We start from the raw sequence: 16754 nt of genomic DNA, 5'->3' as shown, positions 1-16754 counted from the left end.
GCCGCTCCCGCCCCGCCGGCCCCGGTCCCGCCCCGGCCCTGCCCGGGCACAGCCCCGGCTCCCCGGCCCCGAGGAGAGAACCGGGCTGTCCTCGCTCCCGCTGAAACAAAAATCCACTTCAGATCCGGCTGGAACGAGGGRACAGCCGCGCTGGGCAGTGGGACAGGGGCAAAGCCCCGAAGGGACCGACCAGCCCCGTTCATACCCCCCCGGGCCTCTGTGAGCTTCCCCCCTTGGTGCTGTTTTCTCCAGCAGAAAAAGCTGCATTTAACTTTTCCACTCTCTTTCCCAGCARCCCCCGAACAGGCTTCGCTGCCCTAAAGTTGATTTGGGATTATTTCCAGGGATTTGAGGAATCCTTATCCTCCCCCCACTAAAGCATCCCATTTATCCTGCTAGGGGGAGATCGAGGATCAGGAGCAACAACAGCTTTATTCAGTCATCACTCCTTTAACTAAGCCCCAAATCAGCCCACAGTCCCTTTGGGATCCCTCCAGAGAGGCAGCAACAGGAGTACAGGGGTGCCTGGGGCCTGAGCAAGGCTTTGGGGACCTGCCAAGGAACTGCTTGTCCTCAGCTGCCCTAGAGCTGAAATCAGTTACAAAAAACCCATTTGCAGCTTCAGCCCTTTGCTTCCCTGCCCCCTCCAAACCCACTCCAACACCCTGAGTTAGGGCTGCAGCACCTTCCCCTGACGCAAGCAGTTGTTAATAAACAGCATCAGCCACCGCGGACCCCTCAGTGAATGATTCTCCAGGGGAAGCAGAGGAGCAGTTGCTGGCTCTGTGCCCCTGTGCTACCTCTGGACCGGGGTCGTGGGTTTGCTCTGTGTCCAGTGGGATGGGAAGAGGGAMGAGAAATGATCCGGCACGCTCGGCCACCCATCCTTCCTGCCCTGGTTAATATTGGAGAGGAKGGCCAGCGAGGAGTAAATATTAATGATGTGGTACGGAGTAACCTCCGCCCAGCTCCACGATACCCCACTACAGGCAGGTTTGACAAAACCCACCCTGCTCCACCCCTGCAAAGGGCTGGAGGTTTTTTTGCTAGAAAAATGCTCCTTTCTGGAGCAAAGGAGAGGCTATGGAGCGTGGGTCAGGTACAGAGCTGCGTGGGTGTTACTGGAAGAGAGGTCTTCACATGGAGAAGGAAAGAACAATAAAAGGCTGGCTCTGGAAGGTGATCCCAGTGTCASGGGCTGGCAGAAGCCCTAGGAAAAGGGAGAGAAGGGAGCAGGGAAAGGTTAGAAATCCTCCTGTAAGAGACACTGACCCCTGGCACCTTATTTCTCCTCCTTTCACATTTCAAATGAGACAATCCTTGAAAACAGTTTATTCCACAGGCAAATGCCAGAATGTAAGTGCCTGCCATAAACCAACCCCACAGAGCAATTGTCTCCTTCACCTCGACCATCGCCCCAGCCAACTGCACACCCGGAGCAGGGTGGGAGAGGCACACAAACCCGGAGAGCAAAGGTGACATCGTCCTGGCAGCTGGCGTGGAGGGACAGGCAGGACACGGCCCAGCTCCCACCGGGACACGGAGCTGCTTTGGTCACAGACGCTTCCCGGAGCGAGCACAGAGAGCAGCCAGGCCCCGGAGCGGCCGTGTGGCCGTGTGGGCGCAGGAGGTGATGACAGAGTGCAGTGCCTGGCTGTAGGCTGAGCAGGACAGACACAGAAATGGGGTCAGGGCACGAGATCAGCACTTACGGCCCCAAACTGGGCTTGGCTCTCGCCTTTCACCCGGAGCAGAGATAATTGGGGTTTAAGGTAAATCGATGTGCCTGGAGTTTTCCACACACGCTCCCAAACAGAAAGCGGTACAGAAGCTGMAGATTATTTTATGAACACCAATTTCTCTATTTTCCCTCCCAGATGACTCCCATTTGCCCAGGCATGTACTYTCCCAAGCTGCTCAAGGTCAGAGCACTCCATCATTAAGGACAGCCCTTTCCACACCTTTGTGCACCTTCCCAGCAGAAGATTCAGCTTTTAAGGAAGAGAGCTCTGTGCTCCTAATAAGATGCTTTGCAGCATTGCTGTGTCCCCAGCCACATGTGACCCTGCCACGGGTGTGTTATTTAACACATTGTAGGGGCTGGTGCTTTGCTGRGGATGCCACTCCCTAAGGGAAAAGGTTGGGTCAGGCAGCAAAGCCTTTCCTTGCCCTCTCCAGAGCATATTTGGAGCAGCATMTCTACACAGCAGCCCAGGAGCATGGAAACACCTATTCTAGTTTGATTTCTCCTTGTCTAATCAGGGATCCAGGCCCAGATGTCTCCTCTCTGGAAGCAGGAGCTCCTACCTTTGTGGTTTTTGTAGAAGACACAGTTATTGGCGCAGGTATCGGGGTGGCAATCCCAGAAATCAGACCCACAGGAACACAGCGGGGGCAAATCAATGTTCCAGAGTTTGATCTTTTCCCTCATCTGGGCTCTCAGGGCTTCAACGTACCTGCAAGGGATCAAACATTCACCTGTGCCAGTGCCAGCTGGCTCTGCACAAGGAGCCTGGRCTGGCTGTACCTCATGTGCTCCTTATCCCGCTGCTGTCTGTCCTTCACCCTCCTCTCCTCCAGCTGCAGCTGGGCCAGAGCTTCCCAGGTTCCCTCTCCTTGGGAGAGCTCTCTCTCCTCAGCCATGTCTCGCATCCTCTGCTCCTCTGCCCGGCGCTGCTTCTCCTTCTGCCTCTTGATCCTGCAGGAACACACGGGTTTAGGGAAGGAGCTTCCCCATCCTAATTCCTGTCTGGTCCCCGGCTGTGACAGCAGGGCACAGGAATCTGGGTGATGCTGCTGCTTTCAAAGGCAACAGTAACTCTGCACTGACCACAGCATTAAATAGAAATAAATGGAAACAAAGAGAAATAAATACAGAAATAAATACAGAAATAAATACAGAAATAAATACAGAAATAAATACATTTGCTTTGAACATAAAAACAGTCAAAAATGCTTTGTGAGCCTCTGTTCTTCTCCCATACAGCAACACCAAGCTGTGAATGTTCTCCTGCCCTCAAACTCGTCCTGCCTGCCTGTTTTCACACCATCATGGACTTTCTCTTCTAGTTCTTTTCAGCATCACATCCACACTCCCTCCACCTACAGTTCCCCAGAGCTGTGCTTCTCTCCTTAAACCAAGCATCAATCCCAAGGCTGGGCTCTTTAATCCCCACCAGAAGGGACCAACAGCTCAGCTTCCCAGCTTCCCCAATTCCCACTGCCTCTGATTCTGAGCTTGGATCCTTCCACCAGCAGCTTCCAGCACAGGGAAGCATAACAGGGCTKCAGCAAAGACACTCCAAGGATCCCCCCTTTACTCCAAAACAGGCTTTAAGACATATTTTTAACCAAGTTTTCCTCTATTTCCTCAATCTCCCTTGCACCTACATATCCCTCCAGCCCTTTGGTGTAGCCTGGGTTGTTTCATTCCCACCAAACACAGCACACATTCCCCTGGCAGGCAGAAACTGCAAAGCATGAAGGCTTTACATCCACATATCTGACGTTTTATTGCCAARTGCAACAATGTGTCCCAGGAGGTGTTAAAACACAAAATCGAGGCTGGGAAGAAGCCAGGGGAAGGCTGTGTCATCAGACAAGACATTTCGGATCCTCCTTCATGCAGGAGGTTAGATCTTTACATACAGAAGGAAAGTGCTGAAGTCAAACTTCTCTAGTTGAGTTATAAACTCAGAAGTAGTTTTAAATAAAATGTAGAGCCTTAAATACAACACCATAAATCTGTTCCAGAAACKGAGGCCAAGGCCAACTTGGGGCTTTACACCCTGTAATTACAAACCCAGCTCTTCTTTGCACACACTTSAARGGAAAAAATAATAATAATAAAAAGGTATCACACAAACTAGGAAGTTGCTGGGGCCATGCCAGCATTCACAGKGTAGGACAAGCTCTCTGAAGCTCCCAAGTGTCATCAGAATGTCAGAGATGGGGCTGGACAAGCACTGCTTTAGACTCACAGCTTTTCCCCCAAAAAATGTCTATCAAAATCCTGCCCTGCAGTTCCTGTCCTGCTTCCACTAAATCTGGTCACAGAAGAGCCAGAATGGTCAGAGTTAGATCAGCTCATTCAAAGGAAAGCCAGGGAAAACACAAAATTGGAGGGTATTTCCTATTTTGCTRTGAATTTGCAGAGCTCCTCTTTAAGGAACTCCTTCAAGGGAGAAGCTGAGAAACCCTACCCACAACTGACACTTTTACACAGAAACCGAGTGTTCAACTCTGGAACAAACGCCTGGAAATTATTTTATTACACTGTATAAGTTTTTATGGCKGTGAGGGTGAAGGGTCTGATACTAAAAATGTCAGGGATAGTCACAGCTTAACCACAATGACGTGACCTCACCCCAAAGTTTCTAAACACAGGCTGGGGTTCCAAGAGTCATGGTTTGGGAAGCTGCATCTCTCCCAGCCCCRTGTTTTGGCTCCCAACTCCTAAACAAGCTGCACAGGGACTTGAAAATGAGACAGAGAAGCACTAAAGGACTCAACATGGCCCTTTGGGGGTCTCTCTTKGGGGGTTGGTTGTGTGAATCCCACCCCAGGAAGGTCACAGATCAGYGCCTGGCTTACACCAGACAAGCTCACAAGATCTTTCCAACCTCCTGAAGGTCCCTGCCCTGATGGAGGAGTGACCCCACCACSTGCACAGACTCACTGGGCAACTCTCTGCTGCCTCTCTCGCTGTCGCTGGTGCTCCCTCACCCGCTCCCGCTCCATGGCCATGAAGAGGCGCCGGCACCGCAGGAACTCGATCTGCCGCTTCRGAGGAGAAGAGAAGGACATTTGGGATAAGTATCAGCTTAATTTCAGGAGCATGGAACCTCACTCTTTCCCCAAAAGACCCTCAAACATCCCTGAGTGCACGTGACCCAGGGCTGAAAGCTGGAGAGATGGCCCTGAGGCAGGAAAGACCAAGTCATCTCGAAGCATTGAAGGGCTTTGTACCAGCATCCCTCCACTGAAGCTTTCTATGGACAGAAGATTCTTAAAYTCTTGCTTTGCTGAGGGTAAAAGARCCRATTCAGACTTCAACCCACTTGAATTTGGATCCACCTGGAGACTGGTGCTCCCTTGCAGCTCACTGGAATCCTGTATCTCCTCCAAAAGATGAACTTACAACACCAAGCTGGATTCTCTGCATGTGGGAGAACCACAGAGGTTCCACTGCTGAGACAAATCCAGGGGCCCTGCAGGGAACAACTCCCTTATGGATCCTGAGGGTTCAGTGCCTGGGCTTTGGCTGATCCCACTGATGCACCAAGGGCAGGGAAAACTCCTGGCTAAAGCTCACATCAAAAGCCCTCCCATGGGAGTACAGAGACAGTTTGAGCTCCATGACTCCCAAAAGTTTAAGGCATAGATTTTTTCTCATGAATGCCAAAACCTTTGGACTGAGTTTGTCCACCTCAGCCAGTGGAGAAAGCCCAGCACAGCTGGAGATAAAGGAGAAGGAGGAGGAGGAGACATCACCAGGCTGCCAGTGAAGAAAACWGGATGGAAAAAACCCAGACAGGGGAGAGTGCTGCAAAACCAGTTATCTTGGATGGATCAGAGCCAAGGAGATAAAAAGCAAGGGGAGAGGGAATGGTGGAGTTAGGAGGAGCAGYCTGAGAAGCCCCAGCTGTTGTCACACTGGCAAGAAACCACAGCCATATTTGGGATCAGCTAGTTGGAAAACACTTGTAAGGAACAAAAAACGTGCAAATTGTTCAGAGTTTTACGCCACACACTGCAAGAAAGGTGACAGAAGGAGAGGGAAATGTTCCTCTTCATGGCAGGAGGAAGCAGGAAAATAAAAGTCACTGGCTTTAGGCATCCAAGACAAATATCATCACTCTGTATCACTCAGATCAGCATGAGCCAAACTGTCCAGGACACAGGCTGTAAACACTCACTGTGAAATCATCTACTCGGCATCAGGCCTGCAGGCTGGGCTTGAGACTACCCCAACATCAGAGAAACCTTTATATTCTACCCTTGTGCCTAAACAAGATAAATTTGGCTTTGTCCTTTCTTTTCTTTTTCTCTTTTTTAAGCATCTTTGGCAGCTTCTTGGGCTCCCTGCAACTACAGCAAGCGTCCCTCAGTTTCGCCAGGCAGAAAGAATGGAGTTTGTTTCTCCTTCAAGATGTTGGTGTTATTCAGATTCCAGATTTTGCAGGAGTACAGAACAGTTGCACTTAGTCATGGCAGATCTTAAAAAATAACCTGGTAGCTTTGCCCAAGACTTGAGACACCATGGAATCTGACAAACTAAACTGAGTAGGGGTTTCATACGTCAAAGCTCCTCTCCTCTGAGGCTTCTTATCTGAGGCAGCAGCATTCCCAACACCCAATCCCTTTCAAAAAAAGCCACGAGGGCTTGGCTCCCCTGGACAGACCTGCTTCYTGGTTTCCTCTTGGTCAACACCAGCCCAGAGTATGAGGGGAGGTTGGTATTCAGTGTGTGGCCTCCCAGGAGGCTCAGGCAGGCTTGAGTCCTTGACCACTCCATCATAGACCTGAGAGACAACAGAAAGGAACAGCATCAGCATCACCAAAGTTAAATTTCTCATATTTCCCYACAAAAATGCCCTTCACTGGAGGCAGGTCCCATGTGGGATCCCTGCAGACCTCAGTGAGATGACCCCCCTGTGAAATGGGGGTGACCCACCTGTTTATCAGTGGTTTGGGTTGGCCATGAACAGGAGAAATGTGCCACATCTTGACAGAGTCTGAGCCCCAAAGCTTTGTCAAACTCTCTAAAGATATCCTCAGAGGAGGGTTCTGGTTTAGTTTAAATATGGATGAACATCTCCCCATYCCAAACTTCCATTATGAACTTCATGAAGTGTGACAAAAAACTAAGTGTAAGGGGAATTCCACAGCCAACATCTCCCTAAACCTCAGTGTAAACCTCAGCATAAACTTCCGCTGTCTCCCCCCCGCTCACTATCTGCCCAGCCAGTATTTCTGCTCCAAGCTGGACTAATCCCCAGCCAAGGTTGGGCACACACTGCCACAGCCATAAAACCTCTGCCAACCACCCCAGGTAAACAGGATGAACCATTTCCTCCCCCCAGACACTCAAAAAAGCTGCCTGAAAACAAAAGAGGAACGATAAGTACATCAAGTACATCAAYCCCTCCTAGGGCAGCACCTGCCACCCCCAGGCACTAGGATTGCCACAGCCACCTTCTTCATCTGATACAAAGCTTTTTGTTTTCCTGCCACCCTTTTCTATGAGTTTTCTGACTGATTTGATCTCTTCCACCCTCAGGTCTTGCAGTGTGGTCTGAGCAGGGCTCTGGTTGTGATATGACTGTTAAGCCCTCGGTTTCAGCTTTGTCTGGGGGGCCAAATGGCATCACAAGTGGGCAGGAATCGAACCCCTTCAAGGCCACAGCTGTACATGAAAGCAGAGAATGGCAGCACCAATCCTACTGAGCTCCAACACTCCAGCCTGCTTAACAGCTAAGCAGGAGCTTAGTTGCTGAGGGAACAACTACTCAGAGAGCAGCCTCTTCCAGACTGCAAAATAAATGTAATGATCTGAACCTCCTAAAAACAACTTTGCACAAGTCTTACTTTTCCTAATTCAATTTTGATGTAGAAGTCATCATCCTGCCCAATGCCATTTGTGGCTGTGTCCTGCTCCAGCAGCTCAGCAGGCAGATCGTGGTGTCCCACCAGCAGCAGCTCCTCACTCTCATCCACGGGCACCAGGGCTGCAGGGCAAGGGTCTAGTTTCTGMAGAAGGGAGGACATGGGTGTAACTGTCACTGAAACTGTGGGAAAAACAAAAACTCTCTAAYAACATTTTAATGYTAGAAAGTCAAGGCATTACTTTAYTGTCTRGCCAGGATGTTGTTCTGGCCAAGATGTGCCACAGAAATAATTTCGTCCTCACACAGCCTGGATGTGCAGGAGAAATAATTTTAGGACACACAAATTTKACAAGATTTGACATGGAATTGAAATCTGGCTGCTTTGGCACCACGGGAAAATGGGACACCCTTGGAGCAGCTTTAACACCAGGGTGTGTGCGCTGTCACTTGGACATGATCAGCAATGCAGCACGGTGAGTGGGACTACACTCTCCCCAAGTGCAGAAGCAACAGGACAGACATGTGGGGTGAAGGCAAGCAAGGCAAAAACCTCTCCAGGCACTGCTTCACAGTGGCAAGGAGCTGGGATCTCTGAGCGACACCCGAGCACAGAGTGCATTCCTTCAGATGGGAAGTGGGCAGGCTCCCAGTGGCAATCCACAATATTTTGAGAGGCAGCAGATTGTTTTCTACAAACTAAAGAATCAAAATGCCAGAAGCAAGCTTGGAGCCAGGATAATTTTTTTTTTTCTCTTGCTTTTTATTTTTTTTCCTTTAGCATGGTGGGAAGGGAAGAGCAGGACTGCTGACAGGGAAAGGATGGATCAGTAGGAGAACAGGTCATGCCATGAATTCCTTGATGCTGCTGCTGTTTGGGAAGGACAGAGAATAGCCTGGAGTCAGTGTGAACATGGAATTACTTGATAGGCACAGAAATTACTCCATCAACCCCATTATAAAGAAATATGACAGAATGGCTGCTTCAGTGAGGATAAAGGGAAGGGTTATTGCTTYGGATGGTCTGGAGCACTGAAGGCAGAAAGACATGAAACTGGAAAAAACCTACCAACTTTGTGGAATAAGACATTGGGGGAAAGAATTTGGGTGCTGCCACGCTGGYGACCTACAAACCCTGCCCACCACACCCTGAAAGCAAAGACTCAGTGTACAGGATGACCGTGGAACACTGGACAGGTCATTTCCAGGCAACTACCATTTCAGTATCTGCTTGGGAAAGCAAGGAATTAACTCTTTGGATGCTTATGACCTGWAAAGAAATCTTGTGGGAAGAGAAAGAGCAACGATTTTAGGAATATGGATTATTGATCACAGAGAATGCAACATTTTACAAGGAAAAAGGAAAAAGAAGAAGAAAAATGCAGAAAACAGGACTGAAGGAGAAAAAAAAAAAAACACTTCAGCCAAAGGACAGCAGGAGCAGGGAGAAAAATGCTGGGACTATTACTGGGAAGAAAAGGTCGGGTTATCCTAGAAGCTGAGATTTTTAAGGAGGAACAACCTGCCCTGGACTACTGCCAGGAGCAGCAGCCAARGTGCAAACAGCTCCCTGAAATCTGTGGGGGTCCTGATTATCAGAAAAGGGCACAAAGGAGTATCTCTCTTTAAAGGAGAGGAAAGGAAACACCAAATAGAAGACTTTAGCCTCAAGAGTTTAACTTAGTGACTTTCAAAAAAAAACAAGAGGAAATCACCTTGCAAACTGCCTGTAAGCCACAAGAAAACAAGATAAGCACTAACTAGCATAAATTTGTCAAGAGCAAGTCAGGTCAGGCTGAGCTGAATGGCTCCTACAATAGAAGGAAGAGGCCTCAGGCAAAGAGCAGCAGAAGACTCTGGGGTTCAGCTGAGCTCTTGAAGTGGCCTAATTCAACACTGGGGTAAAGMAAAACCTGTTAGATGGAAGTCTGACATGGGATGCACAAAACTGATTAAAAACATGGCCCAGATTTGGTCTCAGGAGTTCACTGCACAGAAATAGGGTAAGAACRGGGTGGGCTCTGCTCTTTGATTTCATTATCAGCCTGGGTGAAGCAAGAAAGGAGCATCTTGATTAAGCTATTGACCCCGCTTGCATTGCAGAATTATTGGGTGAAAAAAACTCTGGTTTAAACCAAAGAAATGGGCTGGAATACACAGAATGAGGAAATCCAGGGAGGGCAAAAGCAGAGACAGCACTACTAAGGGGGTTAAGTCCATGGCTGTGTCTGTGGCAGCCTTTTGCACCTGAAGAGAAGGGAACATGCTGCTGCCCTGCCAGGCTGGGAACATGCCAAACCTTCATACAGGGAAAGAGATTCAGATTAATATTAGAGCTTTTTTCTCCTCATATATCACGGGGTAATAAAACAGAGCAATGCAATAAATCAATACATTCCTCCCAGAATAAATCRCCCAGGGAAGCTGTTAAGCCTTCTTATGTAGATTAAGTGTAGCTGCAGTGAGGCTGGGGTGGGAGGATGGTCCCAAACCCCTCCCAGTGTTTCTCACTGCTGTGGATGACTTGCCCAGGACTCCCACGGGTCTCCTGCAACCCTGTGGCTCACCTGGGCAGTGGCTCTGTTATTTATGGGGTCATGAATCAACTCATCTCACTGAATGCATTGAGAGCTCAGATGAGAGGGATGTTTGCTGTTGGAAACAGGTAACGAKGTTTTTGAGCCCATGATTATCGTGTTTTTTTAAGTCCTGTTTGCAGAGCTGACTTCATCAGAAATCGAAGAGTACACAGAAAAAGAGCYAGACCAGCCCTTCTATAAAGGGTATTTTCTAGATAATCAGCCAAGATCTACTTCACCTTTGGTGAACCTGAGAAAGAGAAGGGAATGAAGACTTACAGGATGGGCAGGAAACTGGCTCCAGAGGCCATAAGACAAAACACCAGGCTGGGTTGCTGCTGGCATTCCCCAAAGCCAGTTTAGGAAAGACCTTGGCATAGAGACTGAGGTAATAGCTACAATATAGAGCTGTTCTTGAGAACCTGAGGGGCAAAAGCATGATGAAATTCAGCAGAACAGAAGGTGGGAGTGACCTCCTTCCATGCAGTGCTTCGAGGAAAGCAGCCTGCGTGCCAACCATTCCCCAGCAGAAGCCAGCCCCGGGTGAGGAAAACCCTCCAGATCTTTACCACCCACACAAAACAAAGGATTGATGTAATGGAAGGAGTTGTTGAGGTTTGAAGAAATAAAGGCACCTGAAGGGAGGGTTGGTCCTCACATTCCTCCCAGATACTCAGATMACAATCTCAACCTTTAAAAGTCTTTTTTGCATTCTTGAGCTCATCACAGAAATTTTTTCACACACTTTATCCTGCTGCCTTCTCTGAAAACTGGGTTGCCCACACATGGGTCAGCAAAGCACAATTTATTTCAATCCTGCTGGAGAAACTTCCGCTTTGGATTTGCTAATTAGAGCCAAACCTTCAAAATTCAAGGTGATTTCTGTGTCCCCACCCCAGRCAGCCCTTGCTCACCTCCCGTCTCCAGGCACCAGGGGACCTGGTCCTGCAGGACGCCAGCCTGCGCCGCACTTGCTTCACAGCYTTGCTGAGCTGCAGCCAGAGGGAAGGCAAAAAAAAAGACAGGACAAGTTCAGCTGCATGGAGAGATCTCCCAATCAGTCTGCTGCAGCCAAGGAGTGCCATCGAGGCAGCAGGACCCAACACAMACTCAGCCAGAGGGGCCTTTCAGAAGTGCTCCAAAATAAAGGGTGCCCCAAGTAAGTAGGCCTGGAAATCCTGATCCAGGCAACTCATCTGCTCCCAAAACATGTTGTTGAGATGCCAGATCCCAAATTTTCCTGCTTGGTATCCAGCCAGAAGTGGTTTTCCACCCCAAGATACTTTAAGTGGAATGCATTCCATGGTGCTTCAACTGGAATAACTCCAGCTCCTAGGCAAGCACAMAGGCTTTCTAAAGCACCAAATGCACCATAAACATCACTATTAAAAATAAATATGCTTAAACAGTCCTGAAGGCAGGTTTTCCCAGATTTTGGTCTGCAGAAGACAAGCTGCAATGAGTTGGCACCACCTAGTGCCACCTCTGCGCCAGGACACGGCTGGRAAAACACCGCGTTTGGGAGCAGCCAGGACACTTCAGCCACAACATCCCCACCGAGCCACCCAGCTGTGACAGTGCTAGCTAACATTTCATTCGATATCTAAACCCAAATATTAGGGATGTGCTGTAAAGGAAAACAAGAAACATTGGCTGTTCTACATTTCAGACACGGAGGATCTAAAGGCTGAAGCAGAGACGGAAAGGCAGGAGGGGCAGGGCTCACCTCGGCAGCTTGTTGCTGGAATGGCTCATCGTGCATCTCTTCCTGCCAGGATGGGCCAGAGCCAGCACCGGGCCCACAGATGATGGGAGCAGGGATATTCTGGAACAGGCACGGGTTCTTCCAGGGGGCTGGGTACTGCACAGCAACATTGCTCTGCCTCTCCACCTGCCAGGAAAAAAGCCACATGGGATCTCCAACCACGACCCGGTAAAATGTCAACCGTGGTGACATTTTACTCCCCTTGGGATGGAGGTTTTGGCTCTCCAGGCTGAGAAAGTACAAAGAATTATCAGGCTCTTTGGGGCTGAGGGCATTTGCAGGCTTCCTGCTTGGAGCTGGCAGTGTTACATGAGGACATCCCCAGTCAGCCATGGAAACAGCCCAAACACCCCAAGGGCGGCCAAAGCTGGTGACATCTCAGTGCATTCTCTTTTCTGCCACAGTCAGATCCTGGCAAGTCTCCCCAGCACTTGTTTGAGAGCAGAAAGGATTAAATATATTCATGGGATAATCCAAAACAAGACCATGGGGGAAAAAGGAATGTGGAGACAGAGGGAAAGTGTTGCTTGAAAACTATTTGGCTCCTCTAGAAAAGGGATCATAAAAGAGACAACAGAAAAGCTGCTTTGCTTCAARTGCAGCCAGGAGACATCCACATCATTCCCAACTCCTGCCTGGCTGTTTTTTAACTCCAGGCAATTCTGCAGAGAGCTCCAGGACTTTGTTCTGCTGTTGCCTGAGGAAGCCAGAACCTTTCCCTGGAGAGACTTCAAGCACCTCCAGCACCAGGCAAAGTGTCACGCTGACCCAGCCTGCCTAGACACTTTGCTACCACAGTGTCTGGAACCTGTGACTCATTTTTTTCTCATTAACACCTTGACTTAAACTCCAGTGTCTGGATTTTTTCCAACTGATGTTGGGTTAGAAGGAGTTTCTCCCGACAGAGCCTCACTTACTGCTTCATAGGACTTCTGCAGCTCCAGCCTCCGGCGCATCCTGACCTGCCGGTTGACCCGCTGCCTCACCTCGCCCTGGAATCTCCTCAGGCTGGCTGCCTTCTTCTGCTGCTGCTCCTTCAGCTTCTCCTCCACYTCCAATGCCGAAGCCTGGGAGAGGTAGAAGCTGATTTCACCAGGGTTTTGCTACATCGTAGCGTTAGAGCAGTTTGTATCACTGCATCCCTTTCCCCCCCACCTGGAGTGACTAGGCAGAGAAGCAGCACCCAGAGCAAMCTGCATGTTTTGTTTCAAAATCTGCGGAGTAACAGCTTGGACAATATCTACTGGGTTATTATGGGCTGGATTGAGTCTGACTAGAGATTCGGAGCATGCACACCTCTGCCTTTGCCTCCCTGCAACACACAGGGAAGGAAAGCGAAATGAAACTCAGGGAAAAGCTCCTGGCTCCTGCTCCCATGAAAGGATGCTCAAATATCCAGAGCCTGGACCCAAAAGGAACTGGTCACCCTATCATCCTGTTAATGCTCTGCAAGGCTGGAAGGGCATCAGGGAAGCAGATCACAGAGCACAGAACTGCTCTGGAATGTCTTTACCACTGGAAGTGAAAGATCAAGAGCAATGCCCTCAAAAACAAAAAAATCCCATTTTTTTCTTCTTGCAATTCTGCCAAGCAACTCTACAACACCACCATGGCCTAAATTATAACAGCATTGCTGTCCTGGCTGCCACCACAGCAAGAGACACCGGAGACTGAAGGGATGGGGAAAGGGGGGAGGCCAAAGATGAACTTGGAATGGCAGGGTCAGCACAGCCCCAAGATGGGGAGAAATCCACATTGTTAGGGATGAAACTGAGGCAGTGCCCTAGGGAACAGCCCAGGGCCAGCTCAGCAGCAACTCTGGTGTACGAGGCATTACTACATATTAATTAAAAGTGTATTAAATAAGCTGGATAACCCTGGGCAGCTTCATTCACCCCTGGAAACCTCACATGGAGGGCCCCAGGAGCATCCAGGCCCCCTGAAGCTGTCAGGAAAAGTTCAGCTTCCCCAGAAGTTTCATAGCGCCAAAATGGAAGTTCTGTGGAATATGGAGATGATTGATTTCCATATATTATCTCAACCTTTCAGGATTTAAATTACAATATAGAAATAAATCATCTCAGAAGGGCAGGAGCTTCTGTAATGTTCAGACATTAATTACAGGGGACTGAACTCATCATCCAATAWTAAATGCACTTTTAGTCCTCTTAGAATAACCCTCAAAGCAGAAATCCCCGAGATAAGCATCCATGAAGATTTCCTTAAGTGTTTCTAATGGGGTACAGTGAAGATTGGCTCCAGACCCTGAAACACTCAATTAAATTTTTTTTCTTTTTTTTTTTTTTAAATCAGAAACACAGAATAAAATCTCAACTCCCTGACATCCTTTAGGGATGAGTGGAAAAGTGAGGAACAAGCAGCACTGGTTGGGTTCTCCACCTGACTGATGTTTAAAACTGATGCATTTCTCCTCAGAAAACACAGTTTATTGGAGGGGGAACAACTTGGAGAGATGTTGTGCAACAGGGAGGCCAGACTACATGGACACCACAGCAGCTTCTCATCCCACTAAATCACATTAAAACAAATTATTACTGTTTTTACAAGCCATGTTCCTGTCTGCCTTCAGGCTGTGAAAAAGATCACTTTTGGCTCTGATGCACCCTGGGGTTTTACTGGCACATTGAGGGGTTAGAGATGCCCCAGTAGATGGTGCCCTCGGTGCACTCACAAAGGCCGGGCTTTGCTCCGGCTGCCCTGTCGCACTCTCCACCCAGACGACCACAGGAACCGCGGTCTGGTTCCTCTCGGCCACCACTCGCCAGCTGCGCCGCACKGCTCTCGCCTGGTGCCCGGCCGGGGGCTGCCCGGGGGCCCAGCGCTGCTCCTGCAGTGGGGGCACCATCCCGGCACGGCCGCGGGCCCGGCTCTGGGGACGGGAGCAGAGGTGAGGGGTCTCCCCGAGCACTCCAATCTGTACCCTGCCCCATCTCCTGCCCCCCCTGCCTGTTTCCCCTCAGTCTCCTGCTCCCCCAGCTCTCCAGCCCCCGGGTACCCCACCTGCAGCCCCCCTCTGACTGGGCACCCTCAGCCCTTCGTGCTGAGTGCCCCCAACACCCCCTGTGCCTCTCTTCACCACTGCATCCGCTCTCCCCACTGTCTCCCCAATTATCCCTCCCCAGAGCACCCCATTTTTAGCTGCCCCCCTCCTCCGAACGTCCCCAATCCTTCGTGGTAAAATCTCCCCAAATCCCCTACTCTACCGCCCCCACCCAGCACCTCATCGCCCCCCACCCCCTGTGCCCCTGTACCCTCATCTCCCCATCTCCCCATGGACCTCTGGGCACCCCTTTCACCCCGACCCTCCACAGCCGCGGGCCCATCGTCCCGTCTCTCCCCACAATCGCCCCCGTAGGCCCCTGCACCTTCATCCCCCGTAACCCCCATCGCCTCCCCTCACCCCTCTCGCGCTCCGCCCGCCCGAGCTCCCCGAGCGCCGCCGGGCCCCCTCAGGCCGCACCAACCGCCGCTTCCGCCTCCACCGCCGCTTTGAATCCCGGCGCCGCTTCCGTCGGCACGGCCACGCCCCCGGCCACGCCCCTCCCGGGCCACGCCCCCGGTGATCCACCCCCGAGCCCGCCCTCGACTCGCCCTCAGCCACGCCCCCAACCACGCCCCTTCATCATTAACCAACCACAGCCCGCCCCAGCCCCGCCTTCCGCTCCACCCCCAGGCCACGCCCCAAACTCCGCCCCTGTCCTGATTAGCCAACCACAGCCCGCCCCAGCCCCGCCCAGCCCCGCCCCTCACGGTTCTGAGGTTGCTGGTTCGAGTCCCGCCTCCGGTGCGAATGGAGAAGGGGGCACGGTGTCTGCTTCAGCGCACCCCCGAAACCGCACCCGAAGCATCCCTGGAACACCGTACACCGAGCGTCCTGAAAGTCGCTCCCAAATATCTTTACAAGGTCACACACCGCATCCTTAACCTGCTCCAAGTATCTCCTTACATCTCCCCACCGCATCCCCCTAAAGACTACCTCAAAGCATCTCACTGTAGCGTGACCCCAAAGCATCTGCCTCACGAGTCTGTCACCCTAAATGTCTCCCCAAAACTCCCTCAAAGTCTCTTTCTCTAGCATTACCCAAATCCCTGTAGGATCTCCCTATAGTGTCCTCCTCAGAAGTCCCCCAAACCCCTCCCCTTTACCATCTCCCCATAACGTTTCTCCCCAAAGCATCACCTTCCCTCTGGGACAGGATGCTTGGAGGCACCGGCCCCTTTTGGGGGTCAGGAAGCCCTCGGGGGGTGGGCGGTAGCTCACTGGGGTGATGAGCTTGGCAGGTCTCGGCGGAGGGGGGTGGGAAGCGGCTCCGGGCATCCTGCCTCACATCCCGCTGCCCTATTCAGCGATGCCCGGGGAACTCGCGCTAATTGGCATGGAGYTGGAATGAAGCCTGGATGCCACCGGGCTTCGTTTTAGACCCTGGGAAGAGGAGGGGGAAAAAAAAGCAGGGGGGAGATCTTTTGAGGTGGGGGTTCAACTTTGCAGAATATCCCTCAAAAAGAAACCCCCAGCTAAATGGAATGTTCAGAGCCCGAAATCCTATGGGATTGTCCGTGGAGGGGATGGCAAACTTCAGCTGGGCTCGATGGGGTAATGCCCCCGACCTCAAGAGCATCCCCGGGACTGGGAAAACATGGAACTGGGGGTCTGTAACCGGGGAAAAATTGCAAATCTGAGTGGTTTTTCCTCAAATAAATGTCAGCTCGAGGCCGCTGGGGAGGCGAAAGCCACCAGGACACAGGGCTCTATTGAGAAACGAAAGAACAAAAAAAAAAAAA

General features: G+C 50.7%; 1 protein-coding gene across 1 annotated transcript; it reads right to left on the bottom strand.

Annotated features, from left to right (window-relative positions):
- Positions 1–76: 76 nt before the first annotated feature.
- CCDC15 (coiled-coil domain containing 15) lies at positions 77–15505 on the bottom strand. Its single transcript, XM_057382081.1, has 11 exons — positions 15433–15505; positions 14644–14841; positions 12869–13018; positions 11913–12077; positions 11101–11178; positions 7591–7752; positions 6405–6524; positions 4679–4782; positions 2528–2698; positions 2308–2456; positions 77–1661 (listed from the first exon to the last, which is right to left on the bottom strand). The coding sequence occupies exons 2-11, from the start codon at positions 14815–14817 to the stop codon at positions 1555–1557; spliced, it is 1380 nt and encodes a 459-aa protein (XP_057238064.1). The 5' UTR covers positions 14818–14841; positions 15433–15505; the 3' UTR covers positions 77–1554.
- Positions 15506–16754: the final 1249 nt, after the last annotated feature.

The sequence above is a fragment of the Malurus melanocephalus genome, unplaced genomic scaffold (assembly GCF_030028575.1).
Source record: "Malurus melanocephalus ecotype Western Australia unplaced genomic scaffold, MMel_1.1 scaffold_548, whole genome shotgun sequence".
Lineage (NCBI taxonomy): Eukaryota > Metazoa > Chordata > Aves > Passeriformes > Maluridae > Malurus > Malurus melanocephalus.
Note: the sequence above shows the minus strand (reverse complement) of the source record. Positions and strands in the feature narration are given on the sequence as shown.